The 23,860-nt window shown below is 38.7% G+C and overlaps 1 protein-coding gene across 2 annotated transcripts in view; it reads right to left on the bottom strand.

Annotated features, from left to right (window-relative positions):
- GBE1 (1,4-alpha-glucan branching enzyme 1) overlaps positions 1–23,860 on the bottom strand; it is a 153,324-nt gene that overhangs the window by 44,163 nt on the left and 85,301 nt on the right. For both annotated transcript variants that reach the window (XM_053386463.1, XM_053386464.1), the window contains exons 8-12: positions 22,268–22,383; positions 21,980–22,107; positions 19,394–19,492; positions 16,914–17,024; positions 16,026–16,197 (exon numbers count right to left, since the gene is read on the bottom strand). In XM_053386463.1, coding sequence (XP_053242438.1) covers positions 16,026–16,197; positions 16,914–17,024; positions 19,394–19,492; positions 21,980–22,107; positions 22,268–22,383 — 626 coding nt within the window. The remainder of the gene's footprint in view (positions 1–16,025; positions 16,198–16,913; positions 17,025–19,393; positions 19,493–21,979; positions 22,108–22,267; positions 22,384–23,860) is intronic.

Here is a 23,860-nt window from a genome sequence, read left to right as displayed (position 1 = left end):
TTATAAAATTCTTGCATTTGATGAATACATTTATCTTACTGAGCAAATGAAAATTGTCCAAATATAGCTCGCCTACATTTCGGAAGGAGATGCCTTTTTTTTCTAGAACTACATCAATTTCAGCCCTTAGCAGAAAGGCATTTAAATTTTTATTGTATTCTCTTACCTCTCAGCAAAAGAATTTACAAGGCAAACATTAAATAATTCTTCATGGATATTCAAAGTTAGATGACATATCTGTATAGTATAGAGTAGGCACAGATAAAAACAAAACAAATGCTTATACTGACAGTAAAGAAAGACATTTTGCCAAACCAACCCTACTGCTTTAGGATGACTGCTGCAATAGGGATGGGCTGCACAATGAGATTGTGGGAAATGTGCAAAGAACTAAATCCATATTTTGAGTGCATCTTAATTTTATCAAATACAAAGTTCAAAACTACTGCAGAGAAAGAAAATTGTCTATCTGCAATTACACTCCACAGGTATTACTCCATCTGAAAAGACAATAAAAGGAGCCTATAATGAGATTTCTAAATATAAGTGCAACAAAACAATATGTATAACCAAAACAAATGACCCATGTTGCATGGATATCAGATGAAGCCGGACATCCTATTTGATTCCTTTCAATGTGTCATCTTGTCAAGATGTATTTCAGGAAGAAAAACCTAAGCACACAGTGAAAATGTATAATACATCCATTTGCAGGAATTTACATGGCTCAGCAGTAAATACAAAGTACAGGAGAAGCTGAAATATATTTTCTTCATCTATTTTTTTAAAAAAACAACAACAACATGAGATTTTTAGGCAAAGCTGTCCCCAAAATGATTGCTATAAATAACAGCAAGGTAGAAGTTAAAAGCTTGAAATGCTTTTTTCCCTTGCCAGTGAGGGTTAGAGATAGCTTAAAGAAGTTGAGCAAATTTGTGTGTTTTTAAACATAGGTGAACTAAAGCTGCTCCCATTATTTACAAGGGTAAAAGCTTATCAGTTTACAAGATGCCCAATTAACTTACTGTTTTTAATTCCCATTCCCAACTTCTTCTACATTTTTCCTTCTAATATTTAATATAACAACTATTATAATGTTGCAACACTTTCAAACACTTGTGACATTGCCTAAAATTCCAGGAGACAGTATGAGCAATCCATATAATTATGGCTAGAATTAATCACCAGAAAACCAGGTGAGAAGGCTCATGCATTCAATGAGTTTTGCAACTTATCACAGTTGATGGGCAGTCAAGAAAAAGTAAGCTTTCTTAGTCCTAGTTCCTGTTCTCAGAGAGTCCCGGATGATATTTGACTTTCCCAAATTGACAAATGCTCTCAAAGCGCCTCAGGAAGAAAGAAATAGGAAACATCTCATAAGGGAATATCTCACGAGACTTCCAGGCTTTGAGAATCCTTAATGTAACCCCTTGGATCCTAAACTATGAAAGCTTTCAAAACAAAATTGCAACATAGTTTTAAAACCAAGCAGTAGCAAAGAGTCCACAATGTTACCTTGGCTATAATTTTTTTTAACAAAACAATGCGATAAAACACTGTATTTTAACAGGATTGGAGGAACCTTTATCCAAGCGTCTCATGCAATGCATGCTTACTTGGAGAGAGACAAGAGGGAATACAAAACTTTGAAGCAAGTTAGAAGCAGGGAGATAAAAAGGGGCAAAGAAGGGTCGGAAAAGAGGTGAAATGGAAGGTAAATTCATACACTGACAGCCAAGGATATTGAGATACTGTATCAACTATTTTACATAAGGACTAACAGAACGTTATCGCGTTCAGTCTCTGTAGGCAATTCTGGTGGAGTGTATGCTTTTTACATGATGCAAACCCTTTTATCTTCTTTCTTCTATATCTTTGACAAGGAAATGCTTTGAAGAAAGAGCATTAAAGGGTTTTGATGAGTCACACGATGCGGTTCTGTTAAGTGACATTAGTCCATTCGCCACTTTTCATGTAATCAGGTTTGCTACAGAAAGACGAAAGAAAAATCGGGGCCATTTGTTTTCCTAACACAGCTGTTTGATGGAAGGTCCCAAATAGCGAACTCCAATGTCACTTGGGCAAATTGTATATTCAGCCCATGTGTTTCGGAACAGAGTTTTGTGCCTCATCTGCTACACTCACAATATTTACTGGACAATTTCGTCTCTAGCATGTGCCAGCTTTTTCTTTTCTTTTCTTATTTTATCATTTTTAGACCATGTTTCAGTACAGATATAGATATATTTCCCCAAGAGGTGGTGATGTAGCAATTAGAATGCTGGAATAGGACTGGGGAGACACAGATCCTGGCTCCCACTTCAGGTGCCCTTGGGCCAGTCACTTACCGTAAGGATAAAATAAGAAGGGGAGAATGATGCATATGACTTTCGGCTCCTTCAAGTAAAACTGGTGTATAGATGTGATAAAATAATAATGAAATAATGAAATGAACAAACAGACAACACATATCCAACAACGTGCTCCCACAGCACATTTCCCAGGGTAACTTTGTCCTATTCTACTGCACTTACACGCAGCACACCAAATGGGATTCCACAACGGGAGAAGTATGGGATATAAATGTTGACATTTCCATTCCACCTTAAGGAACAGGCATGAGATTGTTGTGTGTCACATGTCTGTTTACATTCCAGCACAGTGTGCTGGGAACTTCCGTTTGTGTATAGCTTTTTGCTGTTCTCTCTGAGACGACATGAGAGAGAGACGACATGTTTCTTTGTTCTGATTTATGATTAATAAATCTGTAGTAATAGTATGACTTCACAAGCCTCACGCCTATTCTGTGTGCGCAGTACACTCTGCTAATAGCGTGCCCTGGCTTCTGAAGTCCGGGTCGCTGATCTATGTCGGAGCACGGGCCGATGGAAGGAGACAACACAGCTGGGGCTTATCAGCTGGCCTCCCGGCCCTCTGCATGTCAACAATAAATGTAAAAGGGAAAACAAATGATCTCACACAGTCAGCCCCACAAATAGTCCCTCCTACATTCAGGTGGCAGGTTGTGTCTGAAGGGAGAGGATGAACAAGATAATTGGATAGACACAACCTGCTCAATGCTTCTTTGTGGGCTTCAGGTCAACACTATCCTGTGCTATTGCTTGAACATGGAACTGTTTACATGGGGCACTCCAAAAGTCAACCTCAGCTACATGCAAATAAATAAACTATTATTTTTTAAAAAAAACCATTGATCTCTCTCTCTCTCTCTCTCTCTTTCACACACACACACACACACACACACACACACACACACACAAACACACACTTAAAAGATGTTCTTACTTTTGGAATTAATGGTTGAATCATAATCATCTACCACATCTCATTTTAGTTCTCTTTTCTTTTGAGTTGCTATTAGTCAGTCCTAAATTTATGCTCTCTCCTTATATTTCCCTATTTCTTAAGTGGGTCAAAATTGCGGTGCTCTAACTTGATAATACATCAAATGCTTTACCAGTGGTCTGCTACAAACTTGAAAGGCTTAATATCTTGTAATTGCCCTGCAACCCATACTTATGGCTCTGTATTAATACAACATGAGTGTGCACAGAACATACAAAGGCAAAACTACTGCCCTATAAATACAGGAACAAAACAAGAGTGGGAGGGAATGAAAAACACAGTCATTTGTAGGAAGGATGGCTCTGATCAGAATTGCTGCTGTGGATAAAATTATCCTTTTTTTTGTAAGTTCAAATGGCAATATTTTCTCTTGCAAGTGGGAGCAAAAATTACCAGGTGAACTTCTATTCATGAAAAGAAACTGCGATAAAAAGTTATAGCAATAAAGATGGCAACAAGCCCGATAGTTACAAAGTTTTGCCAAAGCAGCAGATGGCCCAAATATAAAATAAGTTTCCTCACATTAAATTCAGATTCCATTTAAATTAATTTGGCTATAATAATTTCTCTGCTTCCCCCTCCCTGCTTAGAGGGAAAAACAGTTTTGAACATTTGTCTTCTAAAATTCTAAAAAAGCAAAACATACACTGTCACATCGGCTGCAGTATTCCCTTTCAAACACAGAGAGACACACAACTGTGCAGTGGCAAGCATGGAGCAATCAAGTTACTGTGAAAAATGGCCTTCTTTTAAAAAAGGTATACTCAGCTGGTGAGGAACAATTCCTAAATATCAAATAGAAAGCAGTTTTGAGGAAGAAGGCTAATCAAGGACAAAATTGCCGACTCCTGCTTAGACTACTACAACAATAAAGCAAAACTTGATGTAACAGGCCAAATCACAGAATACATTTTTCATTTCCACTTCATCCACCCTATGTTAGGCTTTAAAAGAGCTGCTTAACTCTTTTAACATTTGTTCTTCACTAAGCATTTACCAGGGGTGTGCGGAGGTTGGGTTTACATTCCAGGGATTGCACCTAAAGCCAAACTCATGCAAACTCAAAACACATTGTGTGTAATGGCAGCTGGGATGGCCAAAGTCTTTGTGGGCTCACCGTATTTAATCTTCGGGTTACCTTTGCTTTGTTGCATCATGGTGACTAGTCGGGAAGGAAGGACCAGAACATCTTGCTCTGGCTTCATTCAGCAGTCTGGTATTTGTTTTGTTTATCAGAATTATAGTAAAAAGGTAAAGGTACCCCTGCCCGTACGGGCCAGTCGTGTCCAACTCTAGGGTTGTGCGCTCATCTCACTTAAGAGGCCGGGGGCCAGCGCTGTCCGGAGACACTTCCGGGTCACGTGGCCAGCGTGATGAAGCTGCTCTGGCGAGCCAGCACCAGAGCAGCACACCGAAACGCCGTTTACCTTCCCGCTATAAAGCGGTCCCTATTTATCTACTTGCACTTAGGGGTGCCTTTGAACTGCTAGGTGGGCAGGAGCTGGGACCGAAAGACGGGAGCTCACCCTGCCGCGGGGATTCGAACCGCCGACCATGCGATCGGCAAGTCCTAGGCACTGAGGTTTTACCCACAGCGCCACCTGCGTCCCTTAGGATTATAGTAAATGGAAGTTATTCTATAAAGATGAATGGCATTTAACTAAGGAGGGCAGGGAAGGAATGGCAGAGAAACCAGACATCAGGTCACTGGAATGATGACTAGGAAAGTCACTCTGTCACACACACACTGTCAAGCCTACTGGAAATTTCAGAGAGAAGGAAAGGCTTAAGGCTTACAAGGAAATGAATCCGGCCTTCAAACTCCAGAGCAACCAATAGAGGATAACTCTTTATAATGTTACCATGGCATACCTTCCAAATATGGCATGTCTCCAGTACATAAGGTCAAAAATGCAGCTGATTATGCAAAGCTGCTCAGGGTGGAACTGATTATAGCATTTCGCCTGAGGCCATTTGTGATGCTACTGAGTAAATATGGGGAGGAGAAATCAATTCACTTCATTGCTTTATCCAGAAGAATTAAGAGTGGCCAATAAATTAATAGATTTGATGTGAAGAGAATGCAACATTGAGTTCTTTAGGATGCAATTCTAAACTCACCTACCTGGGAATAAGCCTGACTGAATTCAATAGGAGTTACTTCTGAGTACAGTGGAACCTCGGTTGTCGAACAAAATCCGTTCCAGAAGACTGTTCGACTTCCAAAACATTCAACAACTGAGGCGCAAAGGGCTGCTGGCAATTTCTATTGAGAAAATGGAAAAACGTGCAGCGGAAGCCGTTTGACTTCCAAGGCGCATTCGAAAAGGGAAGCAATTACTTCAGCGTTTGGGTTCAGAAACGTTCAGCTTCCAAGACACTCAAAAACCAAGGTTCCACTGTAAATGTGATTAATATTGAGCTATTACGTAGGATCAAGTATGAATGGACTTGGTAAGCTTTACTTCTGAGGAAGCATAAGGAATATTATCCTGTTAATCTTGTTGGCATTAGCAAGTGACTGATACTCTTTTTAGAACATCATTACCTTTCGAAAATAGATATATGAATTTTGGAATGGAGTACAGCCTACCAGTTGTTTGGAGCACACCATTAGCCATACTGGCTGGGTCTGATGGAAACTTGAGCCAACCTCTGGGGAGCTACAGGTCCCATTCTCACCCCCTCCACAGTAAAACATGAAAGAGATACAGATTATTTAATCCAGAAATGGTGTGATTATTGTCACCTACGGTATTCCAAAATCTTCCTTTATGACTCTGACTGGGAATAGTGGTATCCTCACTTTATTTGCACGTATCTACAGCAAGTTCTATCCTTGAATCTCAAGAGATTAGTAAGAGCACTCACAACAGAAATGAAAAGTTAGGCATCCGAAAAATACTGCTTCTGAACAAAAATCTGTGATGGGATCAAAACCTAGGCTGGAAGCCTTCCTTGGAAAGTGCTTTGTGCTTGAAATACAGGAAATAAATTGCTTTCCCCCCTTCAGCGTCCATTATGAGCAAAGTCAGTAATGCATACAAAACCATTTTATAAACTTGTTATAAAGACTCACTTCAGAGCCTCAAAAAGAAAATGCTTATACATAATAAAATGTATTTCATTGCAATCTGCTTTCTCCCTTATGAGATGCTTTAGAATAGCTGATTTATAAAACACAGCTTTTAAAGTACACCATAATTACATAAACTGATAATATTTTGAATAAATTTATAGCAATCAAGTTAACTACAGTAAGAGTGCTTTTATTACATATTCTAGATTGTTACATATTTAATGGCTCATTGAACAAAGAAACAATCATTATTATTTTTTACTTTCTTAATACAAACAGTAACTGCAAGCAATAAAAAGGGGAAGGAGTGCTGAAATGATGAAATATCATCTATACAGTGTTAAGTAAGATAAAATTCACCCCTTTAAGATCTGGATACCTCTTAAATTGTACGCAGGCTGAAAAAAATGATGTTATTTATTTATTTATCTTAAGAAAAGAGAAAAACTAGCTATATGAATCGGAAAAATCAAGAAGTGAGACACAGACAGTGCTGAAACTGCATAAAGCAGTGTCCTCTGCAAGACAACTGAAGAGGAAGAACTTCCCTCAGTTTAATAACAAGTCTCTTACCTTGTGCTTAGCTCTGTTCCACACTCCAGAATGTCACTGTTCCTAGTTGCACAGTGCTATAGGGATAGGTCTAGTCTAGTCTGGTGATAACTGAAAACATTTAATAGGCACTGCCTTCCTCTTTCATTCCCTTCAAGCTCTATCCAGGGCTGGTATAGCTACTGATAGGTTAGTATGGTTGACAGAGGGAGTTCCCAGCATGGGAAGAAAGTGAGGTGCCCCTTTGTGCTGGTCTTTTCGTGCCAAATGGGAGTATTCTAGTGATGCTTGCGTAGAAGAGCGCACACAGAGATTGAGGTGCATAAGTGTTCCATTCTAAAATGAAAACTCATTTCTTGACTATAGCTCATGGATAAGGAGAGAGCCTAACCAGGATGCCCGGTTTGGACCACATGCTAAGCCAAACCTTGGCTGAGCTGATACACCACACTAAGCTAAAAAAACCAGTGGGTTCCAGTAAGCCACTGTCTGTCTTGCGTCATCATGACAACCAGGCCTATATTAATAGCCTCTACAGCATTAAAACATATTGATTCCCTCAACAATGGACTATCATGCCACCTTAGCAGGCACCCTATATGCCAATTAAGCTATATAAAGCGGCAGCAGCAACAATGGCAACAAACAGAAAATAAAGGAACACTGGAGTAAAACTACTGGAGTAAAACTACTGATCAAATATGACTTATATCTGTTAAAGTCATCAAAGAACAGGACTTAGTGTAGCACTAAGAAGATAAATGAGAAGGGCCTCAGAAGACAGGAAGATTCCTAAGAGAACAAAATGTCTGTTAAATGTTTGGTACCCACATGATTTAGGACTTTACAGGCCAAACTAGTGCTTTGAATTATGTCTGGAAACAAATTAGAAGCCAGTATAGAACTTTAAGAACACAAGAAATAAGTTCTTCATGGTTTAAAAAGGGGGGGGGGAAGGACCAGTAATTTATACAGCTTCTTACTGAAGTAATTATTGGGTGGCTCTGATTCCCATTATCACAATCTCAGTTGAGAAAAGCAAACATTTAAGAGTTCAAAATATATATCATACCAAAAAAAAGCTACCAGTAAATAAGGTAAATTGAAGAAGATTAACTAGGTAGTAAGTTAGTATATAAAGCTACCATATATTTCTTTCTGCCCACTGTCATTTGCTAAGTGACCATATCATGGTTTAAAATCTTGCTAGAATTATGTTGAAATTTCTGGGATAAAAAAAGCTAAGAGAACACATTTAGTTAACAACTTCAGGAGTTTCTCTGTGTTCCCTTCTACAAATAACTCTGCCACATGGCAAATACAGTCCGCCTTGTGGACCACTGTCTGAACAAAGCAACTATCAACCCTACATATGCTAAACAATTTATAAGGACAATGTGGCAGGTTTCTACTGGAGTTCTTTACACTATAGAAGGAAACAAATTGTGGGGTGTTCCTGAAGAGCTGCATCGGAACTGGTGTTTTAAAAATTATTTTAGTGCAATTATGGCATAGTTTTCAATGAGGTGGTAAGCCTGCATGTAGCCCATAGACTGTAGATGGGAATTCAAATGCCTGATTGCTCTTTCATACCAGAAAAATACGATATAAAGAAAAAAAAGGAAGAAACCTAGCATTTAAGGAAGAAAGGTTCTAGGTTATTTCTTTTCCTTACATAGTAATTTTCTACATCTTGAAATTTGAACACTTGAGTCCCCACCTGCAGTCAGAAGTGGTAGAACCAAATCCCAGAGAGAACTTTGCTCTGGAGTAAACAACAAGTTTTCGGGTATGATATGAAGATGGCAAAATCCTAAACAGAATAAAAAGACCTCCAATCTTTCCAAAATGGATCAATGAGGAATCAAAAGGCAGGTGAGGGTCAATGAAGCGAAGGGCAGAAGTTCCCAACCACATAATACCCAAGGCAAAGGTTTTAGCATCATGGCACACAGATCAATGGGGAAAGCAACCACATGTATTGTGACTAATAGGTTAAAAATTCATCATTTGCAGGTGGCTAGAGACTGAAAATAAGACAGTGCATGTACAGATGTACAGTGCATGCACACACACCAACACACTTCCAACATGTGGAACACCCTCCCATCAGATGTCAAAGAAATAAACAACTACCTGGCATTTAGAAGACATCTGAAGGCAGCCCTGTTTAGGGAAGTTTTTAATGACTAATGTTTTAATGTATTTTAAATTTTTTGTTGGAAGCTGCCCAGAGTGGCTGAGGAAACCCATCCAGATGGGCGGGGTATAAATAATAAATTTTATTTTTATTATTATTATTATTATTATTATTATTATTATTATTAATGGAAAAAACACCTTTCCTCAAGGAAACGCTATAGGGTTTGGTGGTTGGAGGAGGAACAGGTAATGATATAAGTGTGAAGAAAGGAATCTCACTCTTTCTGACAGAATTAAAAATAAAAGGTCACCCTTTTATGAACTGATTTATGATGGATTTAAAACCGATGAATACTGGTTTAAAATACAGAATTAAAAAATGAGAATTCTCAGAAATCAGAGCAGATTGTCTGTGGGGTGTCAGATAAGAGAAAGGAAAGGGATGGGGGGAAACGCAGCTCAAGGGATGCATTCACTTTTGGTCACATGGACAGCAGGTGTGGCTCCGCCCACATTATTGCTTGCCTGAACATGCAGACCATACAATGCCCTGAGTAAAAGGGCTATTGTTCCTTCCCCACTCTTCAAATGATCAAAGAGATGAGCTGCAATTTTTATCCTCAACACAGTACTGAGCTGTGTGGAGTGTTTTAAACCTTTTGACCCAACCCAACACTGTTATGGATATCAAAATCATGCCAGGACTCTCTATGCTGTTTTTCAGTGGCAGAAAATTAGGTTGAAGGCAAGCAGGCTGTGGGGAGAAGGCTTGGGGGAATTAGTCTGACCAAAGTTTCCTGGCATTCAAAAACAATTTCTTCGGATTGCAACATCAGCAAGCTTTTTTGTGGGTCAAATCACCTTTATCAGATGTTTTAAGTTCATAAGAAGATAAGCAGAGCCTGCTGGATCAGGCCAATGGTCTATCTAGTCTAGCATCCTGGAGAAGCCAGTATAAGTTGCATTTTCAGCTAAATTTGAGGGAACCACTTGAAGCATCTGTTGTGTTGAGCTATCTCAATTGCTTTTGTTTGATTTGCTCATTGCAAACAGCTGAAAGTATGTAAATTTTGATAATAAGCTTAATTTGCAATGGAGGTTGAATAATTTTGATCGCAACTGTAATGGAGGACACTGTCCTATACTTAACAAAATATCCTAATGGTAGTCCTGGTTTTGTTCAAAGTGGGCTGCAAATTGTGCAGACAATTGACTGGGCTTACCAGAAAACTGAGTGGGAATCCCTTCCAAGTAAATATGCATATGTTTGCATTATCAGCCAACGTGGATTAAATATTTTTACTGTGTTGCGGAACAGTTAACAATATGCAGATGGTAGTATAAAGCACACATATTTGCTACCACTAAAATTATGCTTCAAGCATTAAATTTAACATGCCTGAGTCAACTCTGCATCATGTTGGACTTTTAAACTCTGAGAATAAGTGTATTTAATTTTTTTAAGATAACTTAGATAGAGCACAAATCTCTAACGTGATTCTTTTTTTTATAACTAAGCTTATTCAGTGATGCTGTCTTCTTTAGAGCAATTTAATCTGAAATAATAAAAACACCAATAAAGTGTGAACGCAATACTAAATCCATCCAAGTGTGGTTCCTACCTTGGCAGAACACTCTTGAGCACTGCAGCTACAAATGCATTTTTCTCCCAATGCATCCCACAGTGAAAAGAATTAAGCAGCTGGGACACAATTTATTCATAATATTTGACATAAGTCAGCTATAACTTTCTCTTGTTTTTATTTGAAATCGCTAGCATTTTGGGCAGCATGCCCTTTGTAGACATTCCCTCACATTTGATAACCTTTGTTGTATATATTGCGGCCCAGGCTTTCCAAATCATCACAAGCAACTTGAATTTAATTAGTAACAGAGTTTCCGTGATTTATTTATAAACACCTTCCATTTCTGTCTTTATGAACCCCAATCCTTTAGGTTTGTGCATTCTCTAAACAATGCATCCAGTCCTTCATTTCACGCATAAATGCAATACACACACACACATCACCAGTGTACTCAATTTTTCTAACTGCTCAAGATGTAAGGAGCTCCTTCAGGCTTCTTGCTTTCCCATATATAAGCAAAAGTTTCAACTATGGTATTTATACTGACAAATTAATTCTAGTGAGCGTTATAAATCTATAATCAAAGTTTCAATTCACTACTTTTTGCCACAGAAAATGTTAGGGGAGGCTATATACTATACTATAATTTTTGTGTTTGTGTGCAGATGCACATGTGCATGTGTGGTTTGCAGCTCCTTAATAACCTGTTCAGACAGCAAAATCCCAGCCCCCTTTTATTTTAAATGTGCCAAGACTAAAAATCTATTGATTTCATGAGAAACGAGTCTCAGCATGAATCCGTCGCATTTTCTGCTATTGCAAGGTACGGAGAGAATGAAATTATTCATTAGGACTCCTATTGCTAAACATTTCTTCCTACAGATCTGTTACCCTGCAAAATATACCATTTATCATACCATTTTAACACTGCACATGTAATAGTAATCCATCACAAGTCAATAGATTTCTCTGAATAAAACTAAGGAAAATGATCTAGTTTCCAGCAGGGGAAGCGCAACAGGGTTGGCCATATCTATTTTGGGCTTAATATGTATGTTTATTTCCTAAGAAGTTGAAGTCCTCGCTAAAATTCATAGTTAACCCTGTGCAGATTGAAAGACCTTCAGGGCCTCCTGTCACCGCATGAAATTGCTTTCGCAAGCAGTTTTGTGTTTGAGAAGCCAACTTGTCTCTATCACCCCATAATCTACAAAAGCAAATAAAACAGATCTTCCTTTGGGGGTTCATAGTATTGGATTCCTAGAAAAAACAAGAAAGGCAATCCACAACTCTGAGGTGCCCCATGCCTGACACCAGTTTCCCACAGTCGGCAGCCATGGCGCCTGGGCAGCCCGTCCACCTCCTGCCCCCCTAGCTAGGTTCTCCTCCCTTCTTAGGGAGGGGAAGGAGGGTCTTGCTGTCAGTGGACACTCTAAAGCAGTGGGGAAAAGGGGGAAAGTATGGAAGGAAGAGTATGCTGCCTATCAATGACAGAGTAAGCTGGGAGGAGTTGGTTACAACAGGGCCGTCTTACCCATAGGCACTAGGGGCGTGGGGCACCCAGGCGCCGGGCTTTCAGGGGCGCCAGGCCAAGATTCCGGGGCCCGAGAGTTGAGTCCGGGGAAGAGCCTGCCCATCGGTTTGTCGCGGGTTCGGGGGCAACAGAGCCAGCAAGATGCTGAGGCAGGCGGCTGGCCGGCTCTGTCCTCCTGAGGCAACCGGGGGGGTGGGGTGCCAGGCAGATGTTTGCACCCCAGTGCCGCATATGCTTAAGACAGTCCTGGCTGTCAACATCATCATGTAAAGTGTGAGGTGGCAAAGGTAGGCAAGAGATGAAGGCAATGTGGAGCAACAGTGTTATATGCCTCAGGACCCACATCCTCCTATGCGCAGCCCTGGGTTGGAATGGGGAGGAGTAGGCATGAATTCAAGGGGTCAGGAGAATTTGGCATATTCCTCCACTAATTAAGATTTTGTTTACATTTTTGTTTCTCTTATCTAGGTGAAAAGAATAGCTGCAAGCAGGGAAATTAAAGTAACAAGGACAGTCAAAAACTTGTAGTGTGAAGCTGTCTCAGTTCACTTTTAACACTAAGACCATTTTTGTGTTTGTCTGGTTAATAATCCATGGTTAAGCTGCTGGGCCTTGTTTACATGATCGAATAAACCATGGCTTAGTGCTACATGTGAACCAGCTTGCTGTAACAAACTGCACTTTTGAGGGCCTCCTCAGACGTTGCTTATTGGAACAGTTTCAACATGGCCAAAGTCTCAGGCCTAGACCCTCACCATGTAAATAAGGACTTTCGGCCCAGCCTGTGCTAAATCAATGCGCAAACTACATGACTCGGATGTGCTATTCAGCATGTCACACTAATTTTAAGGTAATATAAAAATTACTTTGACTGTATAAGCTATGTAACATAGTCAAATGATAACAGTGGTGTAATCAAACATATTGATGTTGGGAAGGGACTAAATGGTCTGTAGATTTCACTTGACTGTAAAAACTGCAATGATGAGGTTGTGGGAAGAACCCCTTACCTGTCCTCTCTCCTTCTCTCTACCTATCTCCACACAAGCAAACTTGTAGATATGGAACTTCTGCTGCAGTGAGATGCTTCACTCATCCTGTGGCTGAATGTGACCCACTGGATTTAGATTTAGGTAGATTTAGATTAGCTTTAATAGATTTCTTACCCAGCTTTCATCATGATATTCCAACAACGTGAATTGTTAGCAACAATGAAAATATACAATATTTTTAAAATCAGTTAAAAGACATCTGCATTACATGGCTTTCAACACCAGCTGAAGATGTCTCTCTTTGCCAAGGCTTTTTTTTTGGGGGGGGGAGGTGTGGATGATTATTGCAGCCCATTTGTAATTAGTATTATTAGTTCTTTTACACATACATTTATTCATTAAGAGAAATTAATTGGCCTTATCTGATAGTGGTAGGGGGGCAATGGGAAGGAAGGGAGGAACAGCAGGACATGAAATTCAAACAGTGGGTGGATGATAACTACTTTAATACTGCTTTAAAGCCTAATTTATAGATGTGTTGAGATAAGGGATTTTATTTGGTCCCTATGACAAAGAGATGATGAAGAGAAGACACCTGCTGCAGGAAAGGGACTGCCAGAAACATCGTGGGTGGGTTGTTTCTAGGACCAAGGTGAATCTGTCAAGCTCCCCTGTTATTTTTGCTGCTGGATGCTGCAAGTTGTTAATGTAATTTTGTTATATTTATAGTACTGAAATGTATGTGGTTTTTTGTACTGCACCATTGTTTTATTATGTTATGAAATTGTTTTTCCACTTTTGGATTTTGAAACGCATTCCTGTTTTCTTTGTTGTAAGTCACTTTAAGACTGGTGTGTGTGTGTGTGTGTGTGTGTGTGTGTGTAAGAGTGGCATACAAATAACATTATGAATGAATGACACTTAAGTAATGGCTATCGTAGTCAAACTTTCTAAATAAGGGCATTTCTCCCAAACATCTCCTCTTCAAGTTTGCTAAGTTGTAGCGCAATGGGAATTACTTTACTTTGATTTCTGTCTACAAACTAACTGCACATACATTTATTATCTTTATTTTTCTGCAAGGGGGAAACATACGTATTTTACTATCAAACAATATTGCTTTGATGTTATTTCACCACTTATTTGTCAGTGTTCTAAAAGTACCAATAGAGTATGACTGCAAAAAATATAATCTCCAAGCTATTCATCAAGGTAATCATGCATAAAAGAAAACATCTAGCCCAGGCATAGGCAAACTCGGCCCTCCAGCTGTTTTGGGACTACAGTTCCCATCATCCCTGACCACTAGTCCTGTTAGCTAGGGATGACTGGAGTTGTAGTCCCCAAACATCTGGAGGGCCGAGTTTGCCTATGCCTGATCCAGCACAAAGTAATTAATATATGAATATTCTTACAGTTCCTCAGATAAAATAAGACCACAGAATCCTATCTTTACCAAGGCCTCCTGGTTCTTAACACCACAAAAAATCTATTGGTAAACATGGTAAACATATTTGCAATTGTACTTGCAATACAGTGACAAAATAATGTCAGCACGCTTTGTTGTTAAAATAATTTACAGCTGTATCTGTAGCTGTAGATTACAGTTGTAATCTACAAACTGTATTTCAGTAAGGAAGGCTGCCTATCTGTGTGCTTTTTCCACAATCAAGACACCACCTCAACATACTTAAGAAGATTCACAGGAGCAACAACACTGAAAATAGGTCTACTCCTTTCTCCCCTCTTGCAGAGCAGTGAGTGGGTGGGGACAGCACTGGCAGGGCATCCCGGGAGGTGAGGTGTATGTACAGGCTGAGGGCAGGGCCATTGGTGCAGTTCTGAAATTGCTCCAACAGCAAGAGATCATTACAGATGGCAGATGCTTTGCTAGCCTCAGGAGCCACAAACGAAATGCAGAAGGTGCAAGGACAGTGGCATCCAGTGCAGCAGAGTAAGGTTCTTGGAAAGCAGTTGCACTTTAGCATGGAGCAGTCAATAGACTGGAGAGGCATTTTGGGACCTACCCATTTAAGACTGGGGTGCAAAATTTGATATGTAGGCTGACAGTAATCTGGACACTTATGGAAAGATGACCATCAGTTGGCCAGCCAATGGGATGGGAAATCTGGGAAAGAACTAAAAGGGAAGAGGCCAAAAGTCATTTTATTGCATCTTTGGGGCAATGATTTGTGATTATTTAGGGGACAACTGATTCTCCCTTGCTGACTTTCAGCACCTGAAGAAACAGGTTCGCAGCGTGGAGGAGGGAAAATGATGGTGGGTGATAAAGCCACTTGACAACTTGCATAGATGAGACAAGGAAAACCTACCGAAACAGGGCAAGGATAGACTTCCAGCTGATCTAGAGCAAGGCCTAAAACTCTGTGCTCTGAAACTTTCATGCAGTAACTACAGAAAATAGTAAATCAGCTTTGTTGATCAACAACGAATTAGACTACAGCATAAAACCTTTCTATGGATAACTTTTCCACAAGGCAAAAGAGACAAAAGGTTAGACCCAGACATAGAATGCAATCCTACACCCCCTTGGATTGGAGTGAGCCCCACTGATAGCAAGAGTTTTATTTAGTGTGCAATCACACAAATACACCCTTGAAAGTCAATCCTGCTCCAGTCATATTGAAAGCAGTTATTCTTCACTAACTTGTCCTTTTGATTTCAATGAGTCTGGATGCAACCTCTTGAGTTGTCTATCACGACAAAACATCTTTTCTTTTTTGGCACAAATTGAAATGCACGGAGTTACTTACCCATGAAGTTGAGATAACCCTCTCCTCCCATGGCATGAGTTATGAGGCGAATCATTTTATGAAGCTGTATTCCTCGATCAATAACTGGAGTAAAAGGTGAGATGACACTCATGTTCTCATACATCTCTGCATCCATCAGCCGAAACGCCAGGGTCTTGTCGCCAACAAGAGCCTGCGTTGACAAATAAAGGGGTGAGGAAAGAAATCTTCTGCATTTCATTGGTTCCTAAGCTACAGATTAAAGACATGTTCTAGTACAAATAAAGTAAGGTGCTGCCCAACACAGTTAAACATTAGCAACTGTGCTCCTAACAAATGAGCTCTGCTCACCTGTCCATTTTGGCCTGCCAAGGATGGAAGAGATAAAGCCTTTTGGCCAGAAAAGCTTCCTTACTTTGATCTGGATGTATAACTAGGGAAGGGACTCTCATGCTATACAAAACCCTGAAGAGCAGTGGCTGTTTCCTGTTCCTAGGAAAAAAGCTTCCGCTACTCACCATGAACCTCTTCCCCCCTTTTCTCTCTATCACACTCTCTCCTGCACTGCCCACAATTAATTGATGCCCAACTTTGCACATCCATTCCCCTTATTCAACCTCTCCCTCTACTTTGCCCCATCTGCTCTTCACACCCAACCAGCATCCCACCCCTTCCCTTCTCCCAGCCGCAACATCTGCACTCACCTCTACAGCTTGCCCCAGCCACAGAATGGAGGACGGTAGTACTAGCAGCAGAGGCTGCTGCCTCCTTCCCCTTCTCTCCCTCCCTCCCCACCCACTGACATGCCTGGGTTTCTGTGTTCACCAAGATTTTTTATCCTTCTTCAAAATTTTCCCTAGGTCTTTGAACAGTATCTCAGTATTTCAATTTTCCTCTCAAGCTTTGTACCTGGTCATGACTCTCTGCATATGCAATGTATTTCTCTCCGTATCTCCTATTTGTTAGCGTGAACACTATATTGCCCATATCCCAGTCTTCATCCTTAAGCTCCTTAATTATCTGGAAAATTAAAAAGGAATCATTCAAAATTACTGTTGTTTGTTACACTGTATCACTTTTTTCCACGCTTCCCCCTCTGAATTGTCAAGCTAACATTCGTATACTGAGTCTTTCAGAAGAACTGAAATGGTAAAAGTCTACTTTTTGATGTCCCAAATGGTATTCTTCTTTCAACTCCGTAATATACTGTAGCATTTTAAAGTCCATATTTTACTTTTCTGCCAAAACAGCTGCCAACGTCTGATTATTAACTATGCATGTCAGTGTTATTTAAATTGATTTTCTCTATACTTCTGTAAAACAATGAGGGCTACTTGCCATCATTTTAATGGTTGACTAAATGTAGCAATTTCACTGCTAAACCTTCCTGTTCCTTATTATGCAATACTGCATAAGCCTCTGATGACTGCTGAACCTTAAAAGAAGAAGAGTTATTTCTGTAGTGTTTCACTGGGTATTTTACTGTCTGGCATGCAGCATAGGAAATGCTTGGAGCAAGTTAAAAATTAATTAATATCAAAACAGGCTAATCTGCTATTAGACCGTGTCAAAATGAAAAGGCGAATTCTTTACTTTCATGTTTTTAATCTATGTGACAAAGTAGCCTGTGTGCAAAAATACAAAAAAATGTGCATACCATCTTTTTCTTCTGCTTAATATTGAGCACCAGGTATACAAACAAATCTTTATTAGGCTACATTTTTATTGGGAAGACGATTCACCTTCAAATCTATGCAGGTAGGTAAGTAAGTATATGAAGCACACATAAAAAAACAAGGATGTATAACTGTTTTTTGCTGTTAGCAGTACAGTGGTACCTCGGGTTACATACGCTTCAGGTTACATACACTTCAGGTTACAGATTCCGCTAACCCAGAAATAGTACCTCGGGTTAAGAACTTTGCTTCAGGATGAGAACAGAAATCATACTCTGGCGGCGCGGCAGCAGCGGGAGGCCCCATTAGCTAAAGTGGTGCTTCAGGTTAAGAACAGTTTCAGGTTAAGAACAGACCTCTGGAACGAATTAAGTACTTAACCTGAGGTACCACTGTACTTGTTTAATTCATGTAACAGTGTTTTATTCAGGACTGTTCACATAAAAGGGAACCAAAAGATACAGTATCTTACTGAACATGCCTGCACTGCCAGGACTCATACTTTGCACACTTTCCTTCCTACACTGTTCAAGCTGGATTAACAAATAACATCCTCAGGGGAACATAGCTTTGGAGAAAAAATGGATCATGAAGGGACTAAGAAAGATGCTTCTCAGACACACAATTCCAACATGTTCACAGCAATTAGCTTAAGAAAGGGTTTGTCTTCAGGGAAGCTGGGTCAAACACTGCAAAAATGTTAAATTTGTTCTACCAGACTAATTTTTTTTTGGGGGGGGGTGGCTGAAAGAGTGAACTATGTTGAAGTAATGGACGTCTCTCAAAGTGCAGAAAAAGGTGATCCTGCTGAACTTTTATTTTTGCAGCTGTCTAATGCACATACTAGTTACTTTTTTCTCTTAATATTTTCAGTTCACATTAGTCTTGTTGTGTGCCTGTTGTAATAATTGTTATCAACATTTAGGTGTAATTTAAAAACAGTCCCATTCACTTAGGGATTTAATTGCCGAGAGATATTCGGCTTAGCTGTGAGGATATTTGATTGTTTGCAAATGCTTCAAAATTATTTGCATGGTTTTTATTGTTTTGTTGTTTTGTTGCCTTGAGCTCCTTTAGGAGGAAGGGTGGTATTAAAAACAACAACAGCTAAGTAGCATTCTTTCTATTAAGAAAAGAACCTATAGCAGAGTTTGGATTTATTCAGCATGCCATTATTTGGGGTGGGTGGGAGACTGTTACCTATTTAAACTGTTATATTTTATTACCAGAATTTGGCAGGCTTTAAACAGAAGTTTGTCTAACTGTAATTAAGTCACAATATTTATAAATACAAAATTAACGTGTCATCATAGCCTTGTCCTACTGACGTGCACAACACAGATCCAGATATATTTTTAAATATTCATTTTGTTAGGTTTGCTGTAAGAATGCATCAAAATTCAATCCATAAAACCAAGGCCATAATTGTCATAGTATCAAATATTACTGCAACATGTCGCAGGCCACTTTGGTGAAACATATAGCAAGAGGAGATAACACTCCCTCTTAGTTATCCTAGCAGGAACAGAGGATTTGTGGGAAGGGAGGACTGAATGATTATCCTAAAATTATGGCAGTTTTGTAAGACAAGACAAGATATGTGAAGCCCTGATTAAACTGACACTGAAAATGCTCTAAAGATTTAATCTTGTTAAAGGAAACAGAGCTAGAGTGGAGAGAGGATGGGAGAGAGGGGAAGAGAGAAAGTCTGACCTGAATCCATTTGTCAGGAATTGCCATGGCCAATCGATAATCAAATCCAGTTCCTCCTTCTGTTATTGGACAGCAAAGGGCAGGCATTCCAGACACTTCCTTGAAAAACAATGCAATGTTACAAATCAAAAATCATTGTCCAAACTGCAAAACCTTACTAAAAGTTGAAAAAGCTTTCCGGAAGAGGGTTGAGCTGGAGAAAGAACTACAAAAGCAAGAACCTGTGGCCTGCCAAATATTTCTGGACCCTAACTTTCAGAATTCATGACCACTGGCAATGCTGGCTTCGGCTGATGGGAGCTGGAGTTCAAAAACATATGGTTCATTTTCCATAAAGTTCAGGAATTGGGTTGTGGTAAAACTACTGTGTAAATCATGTAAAACTTTAAATCCTACTTATTAAGAACTGCATAGCACCAACCCAGTATCTCCATGAGAAGGGTACCAGGAAATTAAATAAAAGTATCCAACTAGTTCTACCAAGATGTGGAGTGGGGGTAGGGAGAGAAACTGAAATGGATTATTTTATGTGTGTAAGCCTGTCCTTAGATGTTCTTGAAATGCAATGTGAAATATTAATAAAGGACACAATTCAACTGCCTGTTCACTTTCTCTTTCACATTATATCATTTTTACACATTTAATTAATTATATGCTGGCATAACAGAAACAGAATTTGATCACGGGCAACGGTAAGAGATGCATTACCTCTCTAACACATTCCTTGCCCCTATGTGTGTAGGGAAAGCAATGGAAGAACCCATTTTCAGTGGAGAATATTCAGAATATTAAAAAGAATTCTGTTACTTAATTTTATCAGACAGGTCCTTACAGAACAAGACTACAAATCGATCCTACTCTAGACGAAAGCGTGCTCCTCTCCTGTGGCGCCAGTCATTCCACTATCATTACATGCAAGCTCAAATTCATGCTAGCCATTTGTAATTTAGAATGATATCAATAGTTCCTCCCTCCCAATTTCGTTCCACCATGAGCATGTGGATCAATTCCACATTTTGTATAGAGGCTCCCACTAGACAGAAAAAATGATGTATTGAAGTTGAAGTAGTTTTCAATTTAAGTAGAATAAATTGAAGGCACATCTTGTTAAAAAAAATCTTAAATCAGGTAATGCAAACAGGCTCTACTTTGCTTCATTGGTAGGAATACTGATAACCATATTGTGGCTCACTAGATGATGGGCTAATTTTACTTGAAATGAACCCCAAAATCAATAAGACAATTTTAAGTTTAATATATCCCATAATTGCTTCATTTCATCAGTTTCTGTTTTAAATACTTGATGTTGTTGAACTTGTGTGTTTGTGTGTAATGGTTTCTTTTGGCGGAATATGAAATTCTTATTTCCCATGCTTACATGGTAAGAGAATATTATACATTTTTCATTTTAGAATGAAGAAGCTGGTGGTACTGCCCATTTGAAGTATTTAAGTGCTGACATACCAATATTTATGTGTGCCTGTAATTCCCTTTAATTTTGTTTTGCAAGGTTGAATATAAAATAGTTGCATGTAAAACAGTTTCACAATGTTAAATGCTAGCAGGATTCTAGACATAATTCTTTGATCAAAATAACTGCAAATAACTTGTTCGGGCCTTTCAGTCAAAGTTAGTGCTTTGGAGTTTAATCATCTTAGTGTGCAAATAATATCACTTTGCATCTTCTCATTGATTTTGTTGTTTTGTTCATAAAGCATGCATACAGACCTAAGCTTTCCAAAAAATCTTCTTGATAAATCTGAAGTGGGTCAAACATTTAGGGCTCTTAATTTATCACAGATTAGAATTTTCAGTGATACATATATTAGTTCATATTTGCTTTGACAATACTAATTGTAAGCTTTCAACACCTTGAATAAAACATTTGTAAATCATAAAGAAACTCACTTATTAAACAGGCTAAGAGTTTTAAAATATTTCGGATGATCATACTGTACTTCAGAAATGTCAGTGCTTTCTGAATTTAACATTTAATTTGTGAAATAATGTACCTGTGACTAAATGATAGAACTAGTTTATCCAAATATATCACTAGCAATTAGTGAGCATCCTAAAATAAAAAGTTTTCATCTTTTGTCTACCTTCCTGAGACTGTGGAGCACTGGTAAAATGATTCTTTCGTCTCCATTTAGACACTAGCTTCGTTTGCTTTTGATCCTCAAAAGCTTTTCAACTGCTTGTACTACTATTGGTATATGTTGTGGGGGGAGACTTACTTGTTTCTAGATTGCTATTTTCTCATGAAAATCATTAATATATATATAGAACAATGAAATAATGGTACATTAAAATTTACTAAATGGCATCTATCAACAAACAGTACATTCCATCGTGAGCTGAGTGAATTCATGTTCCTTTTATTTAAATGAGAGAGATTTAAACATGTATTTAAATCTCCAATTCAAATCAATTGATTTTAAAAAATACAAAACAAGAAGCTCAACAGCGGCTGGAACTTGCTTAAAGATGTGGCTGCTAATGTAACTGTAATTGATTCAATTAAACTGTATTTCAAATAATAAAACAGCTAAAACTAATTATGTCAACATGTATTCTAAGAATTACCTCTGCTATCGTTATACATTCTGGATGCAAGAAATGTATCATGTGGTTTGCCATCATTAGGTACGCTAAAGCTTCATCATCAACGTGCATCCCGAAGTATTCATTGTAATCTCCACTAAAAGCTGTGCCTAATAAGACAAAATCATAAAAGTCTCAAGAGCAGCAAGTCAAAGCTGTAGGCTTCAGCCCAAGATTTTCAAAAGGAAACTATTAACAAATTTGAAATCATTGCATGGCTACACTACGGCATGATAATTTGAACATCACTGGTGTGCAGATTAAACTTACCAATACCATGATGGTGATACAGCATAGATGATATGCCATCAAATCGAAAGCCGTCAAAGGCATACTCTTCTATCCACCATCTTAGGTTGGAAAGAAGAAATCTCAAGACCTCCCAGCTGAAAACAAACAACAACAAAGTCTAAATATTACGGCGTACAATCTATCTTAGATATCCTATGGTTTCTATGCTAAATATTTATTTTCTCATGGTGAAATATGAACACTGTTTTCATTTTTCTTCTTCTCTCCCTGATTTTTACAGTGTGAAATTTTTGGTGATATTTAAACAATTATCCATTCTAGTGGACTTCATAATATCAATTATCCTTTTATCATCTCCAGTTAGGTTAAGGTATGAAAGCAGGAACATCCCAAATTAGTCAGCGACTGTGAACAGTTAGGTCTACATAAAGGGCATTAACTACTGAAATAAATTGACAGTGCTCTTAACTATGCACCGGATGGTACTCTTTGTGCTTTCTGTGATTTCAGAACTACTTCACTTCAAAAAGAACTACAGTTGAATGGAATCCATTCTGGAAGTCTATTCAACTTCCAAAACATTAGAAAACCAAAGTGTGGATTCTGATTGGCTGTGTCCAGCTTCCGAAGAACGTTCGAAAACCGGAACAGTCACTTCTGAGTTTCGATCGTTCGGGAGCCAAAACGTTCGAGAACTAGGCTGTTTGAAAACCAATGTACAACTGTACTCTAAAGTCTTTTCTATGCTTGAGAGTTATAAAATAAACCAAAAGTAATGAAAAGCCTTTTTAATGTATGTGTAAAACTTTTAAAAATTCTATATTTGTCTGCAATTCAAAGAGCCAATTGGTTTATTTTAAAATTTAGACCAAACTGGCTTGCTATTTGCAACAGAAGTTAACAAAACAAGATTAATTAAATGGTGCTTTTCCAAGCACCTATGTTTCTAAGTTTAAAATCATTGTTAACTGGAAAGTAATGAGCAGTCAATTCAAGTAGGTGCTAATGCACCCTAGTTCTATCTCCAACCTTCTGCAGAATTTGAATTTGATAATGTTTTGGGTTCCAGGATGACCACTTAAAATCTTGACCTAGAACTAAGCCTAGTGGTGTCACTTAGGAAAACACCTTTTGACAGAAATTCAACACATGTTGCAATAAACAAGTGTTTGCCTTCACAAGACTTTTAATGCAAACCCTCACTGATTTATTGCAACTGAGCTGTATCAGTTGACCCTTTTCAAGCCATTATTGAAACAAAAAATGATCACATGAATGCTAACCAAACCCTAGCATTGGCACAGAGGGCAGCTTCTGTCCCCAGGAACTCTGTGCACAAATTAGGCCCTGCAGTTCACCAACCTATTGTAAACCAGACAGTTACAAATTGGAAAAACAGTAAATGGAATACACTAATAAGAAAAAAACCCCAAAGCACTAAGTAAGCAGACCCTAAAATATTTTCAGTACCTACCCCATTACTGAGTCTATACTGAAAAAGGCTATTTGAAACAGAAAAATATATATAATAATAATACCCTGCCCATCTGGCTGGGTTTCTCCAGCTACTCTGGGCAGCTTACATTGTATCTAAAAATATAATAAAAAAAT

The sequence above is a fragment of the Podarcis raffonei genome, chromosome 4, assembly GCF_027172205.1.
Source record: "Podarcis raffonei isolate rPodRaf1 chromosome 4, rPodRaf1.pri, whole genome shotgun sequence".
NCBI classification, from domain to species: domain Eukaryota; kingdom Metazoa; phylum Chordata; class Lepidosauria; order Squamata; family Lacertidae; genus Podarcis; species Podarcis raffonei.
The sequence above is the reverse complement of the archived record's forward strand: the minus strand, read 5'-3'. Positions and strand labels throughout refer to the sequence as shown.